A 20,470-nucleotide genomic window follows, 5' to 3' on the forward strand; every position below is an offset into this window, starting at 1 on the left:
GTAGAACCCCATATCCAAAATCAAGACTTTGGTAGGTCCGGAATATAGATTTTTCCAGATAATAGGCTTTTAAGGTAAACAAACATCAAAATATCCTTATTCCATAAAAAATAGCCATTAGAAGATAATTAACGTAAATTTCAACCAAGAATGAATAAATAAATGTGGTTTGCATGATACGTTACATTCACAGCTTTTGTTATAGATTTCCACACGGTTTTTAAAATCTCGATATCTTAATATGCCATTACAACATAACCCCAAATTTCAAATCATGCATTTCAGTTAGTAATTATTTCTCAATCCACTTGAATAGGGACAATTCTACAGTGAATTCACATGGTTTTGCTAATTGTTTTGTAGGTAGTTATTAAAATGGATTTTACATTGGTTTTTAGAATCTCAATGTTTTATTAGGATATTATTTCATTCAGCAAACTTTTGAATTCCGCACTCAATTATTAAGGATTCAGTCGCAATCCCATGTGGATTTACAATCTCATTTTTGTCAGATATTGCTACTGATTTTCATGGTATTTTAATGCTACAATCCATATTATACATGGGAAATTTCAAGGCCAGCATTTGTAGAATTACTTTTTGATGCACTAGACTTGTGGCCATTTCACATTCCATGTGGTTTTGTCAATCCAATTTCAAAAGTTTGGGATTTACACACATATCTTTAAAATTTCGATTTTATTTTTTTACATATTATTACACTCACTTTTCAATTACACTTTTGAATAATCACTTAATGACCTGCTTTAGTCATGACAATTTCATCGCAAATCCGCATTTTTTCAAAATGTGAAACACTGTGAAATTCAGTGCATGATTTTTGGTGGTAATAATTATTTTATGCGAGACGCGAGGAAAAAAATTACACATCCTTTTTTTTGCGCTGAAGTGAATTTTTTTCCTTCATATTGTAGCAAAAATTGGATTAAAATCTAACAAAAATCAGAAGTCAGGTTAAAAAATCGAAAAGAAATTAAAAAACTGAGGATTCTCATCACTGCATATTTTTTTTAAACAAATTGTAAATGCAAAAAAAAAAAAAAAAAATTGAAAAAAAGCTTTATTTATTTTGATTGTAAAAAGTGTCTGGTAAACAGATATCCGGATATGAGACTTAGTACTATAGTATCTATTAAAGCAGTATCGCAATACATTTTGTGTTGCAGAATATGTAACAAAATCATTACTATCTGACAAATTGCAATGAAACGATTGCTGATATGAAATGTTTATACTTGCTAACTCGCAAGAAAGTTAAAATAACATTGATTTATATAGGGATGAGATTGACCAAAAGGCAAAAAAGAGGAATTTTATAAAAGTGGCACAAAGGAACGTGTAAAGGAGAAAAAAATACGAGTTAAATAGTCAATGTGATTGTAAAGGGAAAACTTGTAAAAAGTAAGGAAAAACTGATAGTAAAAGCAGGCAATAAGAGGTTAGACAATAGAGAGGACAATGATAGGTTTTTCTTTAACTAACAATTTGCTACTTGCTAGTCGATGAAATTGCCCCCGTCTAACATTTCTTCTTTCATCAGCATGACATCCTAGTACAGGCCAAAGACGTCCCAACAAATCGTCTTAATCTATCTGAATCAGGCACTAGGTTTCTCAATTTATTGATTCCCATGGTTTTAAAATCTTTTTCCAGAAAATCAATTAAGTTGGTGTTTGATCTTCCCCTTCTTCAGTTGCCTGTAAAATTTTGAAAAGTCAGCTTCTTAACTGGGTCACCATCATCCCTTCTACAGATGTTATCCAGCCATCTTATTCTAAAGGATTTAATAACTCAAATTATGTTTGGCTTCTTAAATTTTCTGTATAACTCCTATACGGAAAATTAAGAATTAAGTTGGGGTTTACTCCTAATCTAGAACCTGAAGTTTTTTTCTTCTTTTAAGGTAGTACTGAATCCCCCAAACACTATTTTTTTAACAGCTCCAAAGATGGCTCTGAGCATTTTTCTTTCAAATATTAGCAGTTTATTTTCCACAATTTTATTTAAAGGCAAGCATTTGCTGCCATACAGTAATACAGTTTTAATAAAAGCATTTTGAATTATTAATAAAGTATTTTTTTAATAAATAAATTTAAGTTTTAATAGTTTAATATTTATTAATGCTAAATCTACAAATAAAAATTTATACTATACCTTAAGAATATCATATAACTGAACATGATTATCAGTGTCTTTAGTCAAAATGTGCCTTTTATCATTTAAGACAGCATAATGCCTAATGCTTGGGTTGCCTACAAAATCAATTAGAACAAGTACTTCAGTGAAAATTATTAGAATAATAAATAGCTAGGAAAGTTTTACTAAGCTCCTCAATTTTTAAGTACATTTAGGTAAAGTAAATATAAATAAATAGATAAGTAAAATAAACTTAAAAAGATTATGGTGAATGATACAAATGAAAAATGACCCAGGAAGAAAGAAAAACAATACAAATTATTATGCATGTTTTAGCACAGATGCAACCTGAGTTGTCCTAATACTTTACGAGGTATTAGCATAGAACAGTTCTCAGGTCATAAAAAATAGCCCAGAACAGAAATAATCGGAGAAAAGCTAGAAAATGTTTTAAAAGTTGGGGTTTACTCCTAATCTAGAACCTAAAGTCTTTTTCTTCCTTTAAGATGGTCTTTAGACACCATCTTGAATTTACTGAAGGAGAGAGGGTCAAAAGGAGGAGAAACTTCAACTTTACAATCTAGAAAAGTGAGATACTGTTTCCGATGTATTTTTTATGTTGAGTTGAAACAGATAAAATCCTAGTTGATAGGATAAATAGTTAGAGTTTAAAAGCTAATAGGTAGGCGTAATGTATAAAAAGTACACATTTTGACTTATATCTGAGCACATACTATTCAGACAAATAAGATTTTATTTCTTATGTAATTTTCAGGCTACATCAAATGAACTAAAACCGAGTCGATAGGGCAAATAGTTTAAAAGTTGAAGGTTTTATGAATAAAAAGTACATTTATACCTTTCTGCTCATAAGAGATTGCTACTTATATGAGCATAACATTCTGTTTTAAGTTTAATATAGAATCAAAAAAGACTATATATAAATATATATAACTGATAGGATCAATAGTTTTAAGTTATAAGGGTATTAGTGTATCTAATGAATAAAAAGCACAATTTTTTATTTATACCTATTAACATATTTGATACTTATATCTGAATAGGTGAAGTAGTGTTTCCTACAAATTTTTTTCCCACTGGTTTGATTTAAACAAAAATCAAGAAGACCTACCTAATAGATTAATAATTATTAGGGTTCTGTGTGTTTAAAGGGAACTATTTTTTTTAACTTTTTGACATCTTTCAGTATAAAAATACCATAACTTTTAAAATATTTACTAATATAATACTTTTTTAACAAAAAATGCTTTCTTCAAAAAAAAAAAAAAAAAAAAATTAGAAAATAATTTTCAGTTTAAATTATTTTCAAGAAATTTGAAAAGACAACAAACTTTGTTTAAAGAGGAATTCTGTCTATATTAAAAATAATAATAAAAGAAAAAATTGCAGTTCTAACTAACCATACTTTAAAGAATATTATTTTACATTGTAGATGCTTATATTTGCCTGATGAAATAGAAAGATTATTGAGAATTCACTACTAATGTGATTTTTCAAAAAACAAATTTTTTTAATAGCTTTTTAAATTTTTTATTGAATTACTTTAAACCCAAAAAGTATTCAGGTCTCAAGGCAAATTAAGCAATTTTAATTTTATGAGTCAAAATACACAAAAATGGATTTTACAAATCAGAAAATTGTACTGAACATTATAATGTTATTCTGCTTTACATCTATTGATAGAAGTTCAGCATATTTTTTGAGAAAATTTTGAAAAAAATAAATAAATAATTTTTTTCCGCAGATTAAAGAAAAACATATATGTGTTTTAAATCGCCAACACATGAGTACAGCCTTATATAATTTTTTCATTATTGTGACAGGATATAGACCCGATTTTTGTCTAACAATACCAGATCTAGCACAAAATGCAAATCAGAATCATGCAAGCTTTCTTACAAGTCAATACAAAAGCATTAAAGTCTGGTTTAATGAGCACCATTATATTCTATCAAATTATATCAACTCCTTTTTGCTTGCTTTTTCACTTTTTTAGATTCTTTTTTAAGAAAATCAATACATATGCATTCTCTTTTGAATATGTAATAAATGTTTCTAGAAAATAAATAATATAATTGCACTGAATATTTCACGATTCATAATATAAGAAATTGTGGTTCAAATTTTTTGATAAATTACTCTAAACACATTTTACAAGTTTTTTCATTTGTAAACTAAAAAGGAAAATGTTTTTATATTTTAATTCATTCCTTCCTACATATAACTAGCAAGTAAATATTTATATTAACACTATAACTCTAACAATTATAAAATTCAATAAACATAAAAACAGTAACATAGTTTGCTTTCAAAATAATTATGCAGATGAAATAGAAATTTTTAAAAAACTGCTAAGAAAAATCATATGAATTTATTTAACTTTCACGAGTTTCTCATAAAAGGTATAAACATTTATTTTTTATTTAAAAATCACTATTTACTACAGTCAGTATTTATTTTATTACTGCTGGTGTTAGAGAAGAATAATGGAAAAATCAAGCAGCCTCTGCAAAATGATCTACATAAATTTAAATATACTGTAATTTATTTATATCTTGCCCTAGTTTTTTCTCTCCATCAACTTTCAAAAGGGTATATGTTTTTATTACGCTACTAAATACAAAAGATAAATGTTACAACATAAATGTATTTACCTTTAATTACATAATCAGCTTGCTGGTTCTGAGGAGTTAAAATGTCTGCATCATAATCTTCCATTTTAGAGTTTCGATTATTCACCGGCTAAATATAATGTCATTATAAAATGAAAATTTAATGAATAGATTTAAGAGAAATTAAGCTCATTGCATCATTTACAAGACAATAGCAATATAATATTGGAAAAAAACTGCAATGTTCTAGAGCTATCTATCTAGTTTATTGCAAAATTTTATTTTAGAGATAAGAAAAGTTCAGAAATAGCTAATAAGTTAATGGTGAAGGAAGAAACATTGCAAGATTGAAGTTTATTGGTGTTTATTTTGGTGATTTATGAGCAATGCTTTTGACAAAATAATAAATATTTGGCAAAGTGTTGAATCAGACAATAAATATTTTGTCACTGAAAAATTAGAATCCTTATCATATAAAAGGTCTGCAAACACATGCTTAAAGATGTATTACTTAATTTAGTTAGGTAAAATTGAAGAACTATTTAAATTGAAAGATACTCTTACAAGTTACTAATTATTACATAAAGCATCTTAATAAAATAATCATGAAGGTGATAAAGATTCTAAAAAATTTTTACGCTTCAAATATATATAGTGCGTGTATATATATACACATATAAATACACTCATGTAAATACAAAGTGTTCAGTAAAAGTTGCCCTTTATGTATTTTTGAAATCCTAATCAAAAATGAAAACAGAAAAAAGGCATACACATTGGAAGTCGTAAATTAACCTTTAAGCAAGGGGAAAAAAAAGGCTATCGAAATCTGACAATTCACAGTACAGGTAGGCTGATGTAACAATTTATCAGGCAAGTGATAGTGGAAGGAAACATAGAGTTGAAAGGTAATTACTAGAAGCACCTTTAAGTTAAAGTTTCTATTTAAACCTTTAATCCGATTTACAACCTTCAGTGATTTTATTTCTTTCTCTCCTAAAAATTTGCAACTCCCAAACTTTTTTGTTTTCACTTTAATAATTTCATAAAAATACATAATAAAGGCCATCTTTATGGAACACTTTCCAGTCATCCATTCATACATGCATACATACATAAATTACTTATAAATAAATGAGTAAAAATCGGCCTAAATGTGTTTTTATTTTATAAATAGTAGAAAATAAAAAACTTAGATTTAAAAGTTAATAATGAAATCTCTTACATTTAAGAACTTATATAGATAGCAAAGCTGAGTGGATGAATAATCTAATCAACATTTGAATCAATTTGGGTAAATTAGCTTTAAAAGTTATACATTACCGGTTTTTGTCGATCCTCTCAATCTCTATGTCTTTAGTTTATCTGTGTAAGTATTACACACAAAATATTTGGGGTATATTGATTTTCCCTCATCTGTTTCTAGTTATTAAGCATTTTTAATGTTCTTCAATAGATATGATTTTATTACATCCATTGAAGCTAAAATTTAAGAGCTTCAATTTGAAACAAAAGGATATCACAATTCAACTAGCCTCGTTTGTCCAAAAAACCATTTAAAACCAATTTGTAGACTTTGAGAAGGTATCACTTTACTGGTATTGATCTTTAATGTTAGCAAGAATTCATAAATAATAGTAACATAATTTACAAATTATAGTAATATTATTCATTTCATAATAGGATAAAAAACTTACCCAGTTTTTAATATTAGAATCTGTAGTTGCAACCCATAAAGAAGAAGAATCTGGAGTCAAAATCATCTATAAAAAATATTTAAGATAAAAAAAAAGTTTAAAATAAAATGTAAAGAATCCAATAAATAAAATACTAATTTAATCAATTCTTAATTGAAATGGCATAAGAATAATAAGTAGAGAAAAAAAGCAAATTCTATAGTGTTTCCTTTAAGTCTGACTTTTGGCTAAATGTAAGAAAAACTAGGATCAATATTTCAAGAAAAGGTATTCGATTAGATAACAACAGTTCCAACTTTTAACTGATAGTTGCTTCTAAAGTCAAATGAAATAAAAAATATTACAGTAACAGCTTAACTATCTGAAACCTGAGGGAATCAGCATATTCTGGACATGGGAAATTTCAGAATACTTAAGGAATACTTAAGGAAGTTTTCAATTCTTAAAACAAAATTTTAGTCAGAACTTATTTTGGGATGATGAAAGAAAAACGATAGAAATGCTCTTAAAAAATATTAATTCATCATTAAGCACTGCTCTACCGTAAAGTGCTGGACTTTGCGTGCAATTCAAAATTGTGACAGCTTATCTTCGGATCATCCTCAGGGATGTTTCCCAGACCGGCGCCAATAGCCCCTTGCACAGCTATAGTGAGACGTAAATGAACTACAACAACTCGTGCATCAACATGAAACAACGCTCCTTTCTGCAATGTGGCTACGGACATGGTTGTATTTTCTCATTTTAATTTTTTGATGCATATTATGGGAAAAACCTGCAAAGCACTGAAGCTGCAAAACATGAAGCGCGAAATGGCAAGGGAACACTGTGCTTTGGTATAGAGTTTCACAGTTATTTAAAGCATTCCCAGAATTTGTATATATAGACCCTTACAGTCTTAGAAAGTACTTTTTATAAGGATTTGTAAAATCAAAGTAAATTAACCTTTTCCTTTAATTTAAATTATGTTTGCCACATAGAGTTTTTGTTTTTTCATTGCACATCCTCAACATTGGGAATCACTGTACTTCGCTTGAAAAAGCAGGGTTCTTTAGGGACTCATATTTTTCATCACTGCAATTTTGCGAAGATATGCCACAGCATTATGATTTAAAACATTAAATTTTGGTATGTTAATATTTACAAGCAACTTAACAAGATTTTGTCTTTTAATATTTAATGCTTTGGTACAACATTAATTTTAAAAAAAGACAGATGAGGAGAAAATAATGCTTAGCTTGTATAATAATGTTCAACTAGCTAAATAATTTTACTATTCAAAATAAATGAGAATTTTATGAGTATTTCTAGTTAGTATTTTATGAAATAAAATTACCAAAAAGTAAAGGAAATCAGTATATTCAATTAAAAAATCAACGCAAACTAAGAAATTTTATATGCAAAAATAAATGAAAATCAGCAAATTTGAAATTTGTTAATTAAATATTTAAAGACTTACAGGAAAATGACATCCTCGAATTTTCTGAGGACACACGTATACCAGGAAGAACCATAACAGTATAATTATTAAATAGCAATACGATAATAAATAATATAATTAATAATACAAGCTATATATATTAAATAGCACTTATTTATATCTATATTAATTTATCATATTGTTTTTATTCATTTGTTAATACATAATTCTAATATTTGTTTAATTTAAATAGTATTTATACTTTTATCCAAACATTAATTATTTTCAGAAATTCATTATTTTCTAAAATTTAGTATTTTATTATAAATAAAGATTTTAGTTTTACTAATTAATTTCTAGTATTAATACTTTACATTGTATTTATATATGTAAATTTAATTAAAATAAATAATCTATTAAATTATTGTACTTTTAAGCACATTGAATGGTAGTCCACAGTGTCCCAAGTAAAGATGGTCCACTGTGAAAGCAAAAGAAATAATACTGAAATTTTATATTGACCATAAATATGCAAATAATTTTTGAAAACAACAATACTTCTCCATCAAAGTTATTCAGTACTTATAGGGAGTAGTTCAATCTTTATAACATTAAAAGAACTTCAAGGTGGAAAAATTACTTTAGGCAGCTAAAATATAAAATCTGCTCAAAATGACTGCCTTGGTATTTCACATGTAGTTTTTTTACTTGTATACTTCATACGAGCAAAAGGAGTTGGATAGAAATCAATTTAAAAGGAGATGGTACATTGTGCAGAGTTTTCCTTTGTTGTTTAATATATTTTCATTCAGTTAAAGGAAATGATTTTAGGTGATCATACATCAAGTAATATTTAAATTTACAGTGGCTCCCAAAAGTGTTCGCACATTTATGACTTTAATTGAAATAGGGCTCTATTCATTAATTAAAATAAATATTTCAAAATGGGTATTAAATTATAAGATGTATAATCCCTTTCTGCAAAACTCCAGGGAATACTTTAAAAACAAAACATAGGTTTATTTTTAAGAAATCAATCGTAAGTAAGAAAAATTTTACCTCATTAAAGTCATTGTACAATTAAATGTTTTTAAATTTCAGAATTAATATAGTCCATTGCTTCAATTAATTATTTTATTTATTAGCAATTTAATATCCAACTTATGGTAGCAAAATTTTATTTTAATTTTTGCTTGCTAACTCCATGATATTTTCTTTTAGCACTTAAAAATGGTTTGTAGTCGTAATAATACAACAGACAACATTTAAAAGTTTATTATTTGTCACCATAAGAGGTAAATCAGCAATCAATTTAGCTAAATTAGTTTATTTTGTTCCATTTCATTGTGTAGTATGTGATAAGATGCTTAAAACAAGGATTTCATATCTGTGTGATCAGAGATTAAAATCATAAAATTTGAGGAAAAATTCATAAATTCACATTTAGGTGTTGTAAAAGTTTCCGCTAAATTTAATCAAAAATGCACAGCTCAAATTTTCCCCAACAATTTTCAACAAGTTCTCAAAGAAGCTTGATAAAATGAGTGCTGAAAAGAAAAAAGTATTTTTTAACTCTTTTACTTGCTAAAACTGGTGCATTTTTGACACCTCTATACCATATAAAACACAAATTATCATCCAGAAGCAACCAAAGAATAAGTAAGGAATTTCGTGAGAAAAAAATACTCACTTTTAAGACTGGCGCTGTCTCCTCTCCAATTAATGCTTTAATTTCTGTATTTCGTAGATCAATTTTAAAAATTTTCCTATCACGTCCACCAGAAAAAGCAACAGTAAAGTTCTCATTTGTCTAAAGGAATTAGGAAAAATTTTTAGAATTAAAAACAGAAAAATCAAATTTATATGAGCAGTTATGAGAACATTAGAAACGCTATATTTTTGCACAATTATGTGATTATTATGACATTTTACAACAAAAAATAAAATCCTGTAAGTGAAAACGTTTTTTGATATATGAAACTGATATAGCTGCTTTAGTTAACACAAGTTAAAAATAATTTCTAAATAAAAATTCGAAATTTAAATCTTGAAAGATTTTAAATTAATGAAATAATAAGGAAAATAATCAAACTTGCACTCCATAAAAGGCTTGTCAAAAACACTGATTTTTAAAAAAATTTGAATTTTTTAAAATTTAAATTGTTTTTCTTTAATTTAAATCAGTATTTTTAACATTTATTAACATTTACTAATCAGAACTCAGATAAACTGTATTAATAAATCTTTATATTAACTAACTAAAGTAATAATAATTTCAAACTGAAATTGTTAAAATTATTTTAAAAATAATTATTACTAATTAATCCTTTAATTTTTTAAAAATCATAGTTATTCTTTTTTTCAAGCTAAATACTGAACTCTTGTGAATTTGAAAAGACAAAGATCGAATTTCATAGTTAGATATCAAACGAAGAATTAATAGAATTAGATCAGGAAACATAAATTCACTCAGTCTAAATTATTCTTAGCAGAACAAATACTTTATACAATAACTATTGTATTGCTCGAAAAGTAATATAATTTTTTATAGTCAGAATACTTAATTAAATTTTTTTTACGTTTAAGTTACATAATCAATATATATTTCAGCAGCAGATGTAGAAAGCTTGTGAAAAAAGTTCAATTGATTCTCAATAGTTTCTGGTTGAGAACCTTTCAAATAAGGAAAGTGAAAAGAAGCATTTTTAGCATGTTACTTTTTTGCTGACAATAAGGTAAAAATGCTGTTCAAGCAAGAAAAAATTATCTGATGTGTATGAAAAAAATTTATTAAGAGTACACCACTGCCAAAACTGGTTTGCCAAATTTTGATCTGGTAAATATAGGGTTATTCATAATTCACCATGCTAGTTGAAGCTAAAGAGATATAAAGGCATTAATTGATGCAAACCAGTGAATAACAATTTGTGAGGTCGCTGAGAGATTAAATATAACAAATTCAACCATTCATGATCATTGAAACAGCCTAAGGTTTAATCTCAAAACTTGAAATATAGGTTCTTCATGTTCTTTTAGAAAGAAATATTTGCCGTTGCCTTGACGTCTGTGATTTGCTTCTCAAACATTAAGAAAATTATAAATTTTTGAAGCGCATCATCACAGGGGACGAGAAATGGATTGCCCACAACAAAGTTCTGGTTTCTCCAAAATTTTTAGACAGTAAACTTTTACTTCAAATGAGGCTAAATATCAGCCAGATTAGTTTTTCTGGAAAGAACAAAAATTCTTATGAGCATGGTATTATTCTACCACCACAAAGATGGCAAAAAGTAATGGTTCAGAATGGACAATATATTATTCAATAAAATATTTATTCACGATAAGAAAATTACTTTTATTTTCATAAAAAATAATCACTTTAAGAACAACCCAATATATAACAATTCTGTTATTTAAAAAAACATAAAATTAAAAGGCATAATTGAAATATGCTTATTAAACAGAAACAGATTTTATGCACATTTAGTCAGTTTTTTTCCCTTTAATTTGTCAATTTTGAACATTGGGTAACAATTTACTTCTTTCATTATTTCTTTATATAAAACTTTTAACATCATTAAAATCCAATGTTGGAAAAAAACATAATAAATTCTAAATATATCTTCAAGAAGTATATTCATATCAAAAATATTTTTGACTTAAATCAATTATTTCTAAAATAAAATTCAGCAGGTGATTTAAATCAATGATCAAAATCACAATGTAAATCATGCCAACCCTGCTCTATAATTGTTTTAAAATAATATCAAAAAGTTACGATTCGTTTTGGGAAGAAAATACCACTCAAATTCCAAAGAAATTAAAAATAGTTAATGCAAATACTATTTTTTTAAAAGACAACAAAAAATAAAAATTAGTCTTTGAAAGATTTAATAAATTTAACAATAATTTATGCCTATTATATACTTAGAAATAAAAAATTACTAATAAAAAATAATAAATTAGCTTATATTAATAAATAAGCATCACGCTTGTGCTATTGACAAAGGGAGGTTGGAAAAATGTTTCATTAAATATTACTTCAAGTCTTATATAAATTATAAAATAAGTATAGAGGAGTAATTGCAAATGTGTTATTCATTTAAGGTAGTTACGAAAGTTTTTATAGATTGTTTGAAGAATGCAGGTAGGAGACTGACACTAGAGAGCTATTTTCTGCCAAGCTCTATGCATTCATTTACTCAATCCTTTATCATTAAGTTTATTTGTAGTTACAAACACAGAATTTATAAATTTGATAATAATAACCACAAAAGTTCAAGTTTATGGTCTATTCTTTACAGCTGAAAAAATTAAAAAATTCTAACCACCTTCCCATCAAAAAGGTCCAAAAAAAAACATTTTATGCAATAAGCTAAATGAATTTCCTTTTATAAATCAATCTCAGTACGTAAAATATTTTAACATAACATTACTAGTAACAAATGGCCCTTTAAAGTGTTAAAGAGTGAAATTATTGTATTTCAAGACAACATGATGGAAAAATGTTTTCCTTAGTGTTAAGTGAAAATTCCTGTGTAAAGTGTTTTCATATTAACTACAGTCCCAGACCAAATTATTAGACGCACTATAAGATTCTATGCAAAATCTTAATTATCAGGTGATACTTTACAGCTTTATTGTTTTTACGAGATTGCAACCGGTTTGCACTCATTTACATTCGTGTATCAATTGGCTAGATTAGACAATAGGTAATATAAATTCGACGATAGGATAAATTAGATGATATATTATATAAATATGGAAAATTTATTATATCAGGTATAATATTAGTATATTATAATAATTAGTCCAAATTATTCAGCACACAGTTGTGTTTTAATAATTACATGTTTTGCACGAGTGTATATGCAATACTTTTATATTTAAACACACATGTAATTGGTTTTAATTTAGGAGACTTTTAATATACTTCCTGTTTGCATTAATATATTGCTTTTTATAAACGTATTGCATTACAATGTTAACTAATTGATACACGAGCATAAACAAGTACAAACCGGTTTCAGCCACATCAAAACAATAATGCTGTATAGTATCACCTGATAATTAAGATTTTACGTAGAATCTTTTATAATAAATTAAGCTAAATAAAAAAAATAATAAATCATAAAATCCAAAGAACTTAAACCCCATTTAAAGATTACTAATTATAGTTTTTGACAAAAAAAAATTCCTCCAACTTAAATCTCTGGGTTTCCTTAATGTTATAGACACTTTTTAGCATCAACATTCTTTAAAAATATATACAGTGAATCCTCTTGTTATGGACCCTCCTGCAAAACAGATACAGACATATTTTTAATTTCCCAGGAATCTTCCATGGATAAACCATTTTGTACATTCTCCGCAAAGCGGATGCTTTTGTAACCGACAGTCATATTTGCCCTGAAACGTTATTGTCTATCTCTTCAAACCGGAAAATACTTTTTCTAAATTTGAAAAAAAAAACAACCTATTTCTGCTTTAAATTGTCAGAAGAAAAATTCAACTTTTCATTATATTTAAAGCATATAAACTTTTTGCTTTGTCCATAACTGAAAATATTGTTAAGTTTAGGTAACTAAATCAATTCCTTTCTTTAAATAGAAAATTAGAAATTTCATTTTTAATAAAAAATATTTTAGATTGATGATCAAAATTTTCAAGAAATTAAAACAAAACAGAAGGCACAATTCAATCCTCTTTCAGAAGCAATAATTCCTGGAAATTCTTCCGAATAAGCTTGGTTGAAAGAAGTCAAGTATTTGTTATTAACTTTTTTTGCCGCCATTACATATTTCTACACAAAAAACAAACTAACAAGACAGAAAAACGCATAAAAACAAACTCAGATTCGAAGTCGCTGATATTGACTTCACTTCACTGTATAACGAAAGCGATCGGAAAATAATTTTTCAGCACATGCAGTGAACGTTCTTGCTTTCGAAAGAAGCCAATCACAAAGTATTTACGAAGAGAAGCCCAACTCATCAGATTCAGAAAGGAAAGGAGAAACAACGTTCTTGATTGGCCAAGACATACGGAAAACGTCGCAACTCAGGACCAGCATTGAGACTGAAATTAATGAAAACTGCGTTCAGCGTTAAATAAGTGGAAAAAAACGGAGATTTTCGAGATAACCCAGGAGGAGAAAATAACTTGTAAAAAACCAGAGTCTCCGGCCAAAAGCAGGAGGGTTGGCACATCTGAAGTTTAAATAAAAAACCTTGTAGATAGTTATTGTAGATTATTTATTTATTTCCATATCTTTGAAAATATTCTAAAACCAATTTATGGTGTTAAACTTCATTATTAGGGTACCCATCCTTTAAACGGACAACTCTCATATACGAACAATTTTTTCAGTCCCAAGAATATTCACTTAACCGTGGTTTCACTGTATAAATAAAGCACCACTTTCAAATTTTACATTTAAACCTTAAAAAAGTCTTGAAACTTTTTATTTACAAAAATATAGATCACATTAAAGAATTTTATACTGCTTTAAAAAGACAGAATCTCAATAAGTAACTAACATTACACTGATATTATTAAAATAAGCATAAATGTCGTAGAAAAAAGATTTATGAATGCATTACAGAGTTGCTATTTATTATCTCTATATTAATAAATTCTGTAGATATTATATACATATATACATATAAATACAGAAACATTTTCTAAAGAAATTAAATGCATTAAAAAAGAGAACAGTTTCATACTTGTAAGGCCCACACACCAACATCGTGAACTCTTATAGTTGCAACACATCTTTGCTGTCCCAAAGACCATAAACGGATAGTTCCATCAGAGCTTCCTGATAAACACTAAAAGGGATAAAACAGAACTAAGCTGAATTAGTTAAACTATAAAATGCAGTAAAGTGTGTAAAAAAAATGCCAACTAGAATAACTTCTACTCTAATGATTGGATTTACAAATATTAAAAGTTAATTTTAATAGTTCTAAACGGAGACTTCAAATATGCTAATTAAATATAGAGCAGGAGCCGATCCAGACTTTATTTTTATGAAAATATTCTTGAAAAAAATTATTTTGAAAATTTCCTAATGAAAAACATCAAGTTTTAGCAATCACTATATTTTATGTTTAAATAAAGATATTTTTAAATGAGTATATGCAGTAATTTAAGAAAATATTTATTCATTTTTATATTTCTTACAATGCTTTGTTAAAAATACTTATATTTTGTTGTAAATGAAAATTGGCTACAGTAAAAGATGCCTCAAAGAATAAATGAGGGCAAAACTGAAAAGAAGATCCATAATAGAAATCAAATAAAATTTAATATTAAATACCTAGTGATTTACTTAAAATGAAATACACTGAGTATAAGAGCACTGGCTGGTGTTTTAAAGGTCCAAGAATATGGAGGAAGCGTACGTTTGGGGAGAGTGTCATGAATACATTGAGTTTGCAGGGAGACTGATAAATGAGCGGCAACCATGAGTAAGAAAGGGAATTTTTCAAAGAGGTAGAAGACACACTGTAGGCTTCTCTTGGCTTTTCATACTTCAATGCGCTGTGGGAATATTTTTTGCATGCATGATTTCTTTTCATTCAAATGCAGAAGAGAGGGGTATATGGAGAGCTTTCTTCGAGTGTTTTTGTCTTTAAAAAGTATATTTCATGTTCCCACTTGAATTCGTTTTGAAATTTCGAGAATACGATGTGAACATTTGTGTGTGGCCATTTTTATGAAATTAAACTTTGTGAAGGGGCCATCTTTATAAATTAGAATTTTGTGAAGTGGCTTTCCTTAGAATATGAATTTCATAAAAAGGCTGTTTTTTAGAATTTGAATTTCTGCCTGGATTGACCCCTGTAGTACTAATTATTAAATATATTAAGAAATCAGACACAAAAACATACTTTTTCTCTGACAAATAAGTCCCTTTTTCAAAAGATTTGGCAAAATATTTAATTAGAGCAAATAGATAAATTTTATATGTGGTTAATCTGCAAGGACCTTGACTTTCAAGAACGTAGTATAAGAGTTTAGTCATTATTTTTCATTAATAGTTGACTACAAATCTTTTTTTTCCCTAAGAGATTTAAAGATTAAATCCAAAGAATGTCAAAATTTATAAGACATGTTATTGATAAAATGTGGTTATGTTTCTGCTTTATTTTATTTACTTGGTTTTATTTCTTAGTTGATTTAATTTCAATAATACACATAGGTAAGTATTTACATAGAATAATGTGTTTAATAATTATTCAGTATATATTTCAATTATTAAAGAATAAAAAGTGTTACCATACTGGTTTTAAAAAAAGGTATTTTTATTTTTTCTAAAATCAAACTTTTGTAACATAAACAAAGCTCTCCTCAAATAGCATTTTAATGTTTCAAGTCTTTACAAAGAATAAAGATGAAATATGGAGTTGCCAAACACACAACCAAAAATTTTTTAAATACTTCAATATCCCATACATTTTCATTTACATCTTCTTAATATTTAAGTTTTGATATTAAATTTGTATTTTTCAGAAATTAATCAACCAATTGCTCAATTATATTTTTCAATTCAAACTGAAATACTTTATGTGACCACATAGATTACTTTTTTCATAATACACTAATCTATGTTTTATTATTAGTAGTACTAAATTTAAGTTTTTCTTTGAATTCAACCATCACTTTTAAGTGTTTGCCAAGTTTTTATTATTAAAAAAGGAAGAAAAAAAAACTTAGAAGTCTAGTTGGCTAAAGATTTATCTTAAGAATATTTTGACATATTGTACAATTAATAACATTTTGACAAGTTAATCAGTGTAAAATGGCTGACTGATCTTATTAATCAAGAACACTCTTTTACATGAAGCGAAAGAAAAAAAAGATACAAAATTTATTAATACATGTTAGCGCAATAAAAAACCTACAACACCTGAAAATTGAGAAAAAGTTTAACTATTATTTATTCAAAATTATTTTTGTAGCGAGTGGTAGCAAGAATGAAATGCGGTAGAAAACATTGTTTACCATCATACTACTGAAGCATTTAAATATTATAGCAAAAGTAATTTTGGCAAATAAAAAAAAACCTTGTAAAATGTAGTTTATTAAAACATGCCATAAAGTATACCTTAAAATATAGGGAGAATAAATTTTGGATCAATGAATAAAAAATACATGTTTAAAAAACTTTCAGTGCACAGGGAAAGCAACTTGTTAAAAAAAATAACTCAGTCAATAACTATTCAACTTTAATTCCTGGTGCCTGGGGTCCTTACATAGGGTGATTCAACTTCGAACACTTTTAGACATCCTTAAATTTTTTAGGCAAATAATAATAATAAAAAAAACAATTGTACTATATAGATTTTTTTTAAGTTACCGCAACTCATTATTTTTTCAACTTAAGAGCCTTTGCCCTTGCCTTATGCAAATTAATTTCAATCTGATGCAAACTATTTTAATTAAGTATATAATATTTTAATTCTGATCAAAAGTTTTCTGTGATCTATTTGTTAGAAAATCATTACTTCTTAGATATAACATTACCTTTATCTAGTTTACTCAGCCTGATATATGGCTTAAGTTCATTATTTTACAAAAAGTATTAATTAACCAAATACTACAATAGTTCAACTCACTAACAGCAAAAATTAAGTATCATTTGATTATATTAAATTCTACTAAATCAAACCTTCGGCAAAATATGATTAGCAAACACAAAAATTTATATAAGCCATATTTTTATGTTATATTATAGTAATATAAAAATAACTTGTATTAAAAAAAAGAACTTAAGTTATATTATGAATTACCAAACATACATTCTTTCAATATAGAACCATAATTATTTAAGCATAATTGCATTATAATTAAATTCAAATCTATCATAATATAATCATTTATAAAAAATTTTCCTCATGATTATTATCCAAGTTGTATGTATGCACAACTACAGTACAGAACCTTTTATTCAATATCCAGCAAACCGGAAAATATTTTCCTGCCGTTTTGAATTAAAACAATTTAGACAATATAGAAGCTGAGTATATGGAAAAATGGTGAAGTGGGTTCTTTTTCTACTTGAGTATAAAAAGAAAGCTTAAATATTTCTTTCTTAGCCTTGAAGATCTTTAGGTCGGGAAGAGAAATTTTTAAAAATGTTCTCTTGTGTGTCAGAATCGGTGATTCTCCGATAAGCAGCCATTATTCAAACGTAAACACACAAAATGGCAACACACATTTTGGGGAGGGAGGATGCTATATAAAAAGCTTTAATAAAACTTTTTATATTATTTCTTTATTTAAATTCTCTTTGTTAATTCATTGTTCAGAGTGAAATCCATTCACATAATTAGTGAAATTCATCATTCTCTAAAAATGAATTGAAAAATAAAGTAATTATCATTAGTTTTTCCCTTAAAGAAATAAATAGTTCTGTGGGAAAACTATCATATTGTATGGACCTATTGTAAATATTGAATTACCCCCTATAGCACATGTGAGTGAAAATATTTACAAAAGTTTCCCTTTAAAATCCCTAAAATATAAGATGAAGCAAAATGTTTTTAGAATGAATTGGATGGTCATTCTGTGATCTGAAATAATTGAATAAAAGATATCTTTTCACCTGCGTGCTTGCTTTATTTCCTTGCTCAGCCAAACAGCATTTCATATACAACACAAACATGTATATTATAATACACAAATACATATATCTATATCATTTTGTAATTTTTTTTCTTCCTATTCAAGCGGTAAGATTAAATAGTGAATAGCTTTAGAGATGGCATTAAAATTTATAATTTACTCTTTAAAATATTCCTCATATTCAAATATTCCCATTTTTTCAAATAACTGAGCAATTCTGAAAACTGCAATTAATGGATTTTCTGTTTTAAATAACCTTTTTTTTTTGTTGAGATATTCAATTATGTAAAAATTAAACAAGCATGAAATTTATAAAAAAAAAAAAAAAAAAAACTTCACAGCTTTTAAGAAAGTAAGTCCTTAGAGTAGAGAATGTTAAGTGTGATTTACAATAATAATAAATCAACATCTTTATCACAAACTGCAAAGACATTTGCAGAAGCACACCAATAATAATACACTTTCAAAAGAAGAATTTCCCCATAAAAGGTTTGGTTTAGGCAATTCAAAAATGCAAAATATAGGTCATTATAACACAAACCTTGAAACATCAGGCTTTGTATTCTATAGAATTTTTCATTTATATTTAAACTTACCAACTAAATATGGCAATATTAGTCTGGAACCTTTTTTAATATTGAAATCTTTAAAATAATTCTTAGATACAATGACTTAAAAACACAAAATATGCACTTAAATATTTATTATTTGTAGAAAAAATTGAAATTTTTTGAAGAAATAGAATTAATAACAAACAAATTAATCAATTTTGGTTTGCTTAGCTTTTGAAATTTTAACGATTTAGCAAATAATAAACAAATAATGTAAAAAGTTAAGAACTCTTGCTTATGTATAGAAATTTCTTAACTGTAAAACTCACACTTACAAATCTAGTATGGTTTATGGAGTATTGAGATTTAAAAAATTTTGTTATATAAATCTTCTACTATCAATGCTTTTTTCATCTAACACAAAAAGTTCAAAAGTTTTTAAAAATTTGAAAAGGATAAGAGGGTACCTGAGTTCCATCCCTGTTGATAGCTAAAGCTTTAACATTATCTGAATGACCTTTCAGTTTCATCATTTTCTGACATGATCTTGGATCCCAAACTCTTAAAACTTTTTCTGTAGATCCAGAAACAATAACATTACCAGATGGATTCATAGCCAAACTATAAATACTATCTTTATTACCAGATAGCGAAGAGGCTGAAAAAATTTCAGAAAATTAAACAAAAAACAAAATTAGATTTGAATTATAATACTTTCACATAGCTTTATTCATTAAAAAACCAGGCCAAAGAAACAAAAAATCAGCTAAAGAAATTTTTTCTACAATTCCTTTAATTTAACATTAATTACGAATCTAAAAATCTGTAAAATGTCACATTCCTCTTTTCAGCACGTAGAATGCTCAAAATTGTTAATAAAAAAATTCACAGATAAATATCATATAATAAAGAAAAATCACAGAAAAAATCATATAATAAAAATTACTTTGTAAAACAATATATTATTTTGTCTCCCATATTTTAATCACCTATCCAGAAACTGTCCAGACTTGTATAATTCATAATAAATATAAGTACATTCAAATTTAATTTTCTTTTAAACTAACAATAGCTCTACCTGCACTAGATCTCTGTATATATCTTTCTTTAAGCACAATTAAATTTTTACTTATTATTCACATTTTAATTCATTTATCATATATGTGGCCACACAGATATATGAATCTACTGTTGAGGCTTGTCTGGAGCTTTGTAAAGCAAAATACATATCCAGAAAAGCCTTTTATTTACTCTGCAAACCACAAAAATATTTTAAAATCTTATTTGGAAGTTTACGTTTCAGACAAGATGAAAATAAAATTTTGTAAATAGGTAATGTTAGATGCTAATTAAAATATAAAAGGAAAAATCTTCATGTAT

The 20,470-nt window shown here is 26.7% G+C and overlaps 1 protein-coding gene across 2 annotated transcripts in view; it reads right to left on the minus strand.

Annotated features, from left to right (window-relative positions):
• Positions 1 to 20,470, minus strand: part of LOC107451024 (WD repeat-containing protein 48) — a 77,011-nt gene that overhangs the window by 48,291 nt on the left and 8,250 nt on the right. For both annotated transcript variants that reach the window (XM_016066990.5, XM_016066991.5), the window contains exons 6-11: positions 19,558 to 19,748; positions 14,633 to 14,737; positions 9,598 to 9,717; positions 6,488 to 6,553; positions 4,833 to 4,920; positions 2,176 to 2,273 (exon numbers count right to left, since the gene is read on the minus strand). In XM_016066990.5, coding sequence (XP_015922476.1) covers positions 2,176 to 2,273; positions 4,833 to 4,920; positions 6,488 to 6,553; positions 9,598 to 9,717; positions 14,633 to 14,737; positions 19,558 to 19,748 — 668 coding nt within the window. The remainder of the gene's footprint in view (positions 1 to 2,175; positions 2,274 to 4,832; positions 4,921 to 6,487; positions 6,554 to 9,597; positions 9,718 to 14,632; positions 14,738 to 19,557; positions 19,749 to 20,470) is intronic.

The sequence above is a fragment of the Parasteatoda tepidariorum genome, chromosome 11 (assembly GCF_982258835.1).
Source record: "Parasteatoda tepidariorum strain Cologne lab strain chromosome 11, Ptep-v5.0, whole genome shotgun sequence".
Taxonomy (NCBI): Eukaryota; Metazoa; Arthropoda; class Arachnida; order Araneae; family Theridiidae; genus Parasteatoda; species Parasteatoda tepidariorum.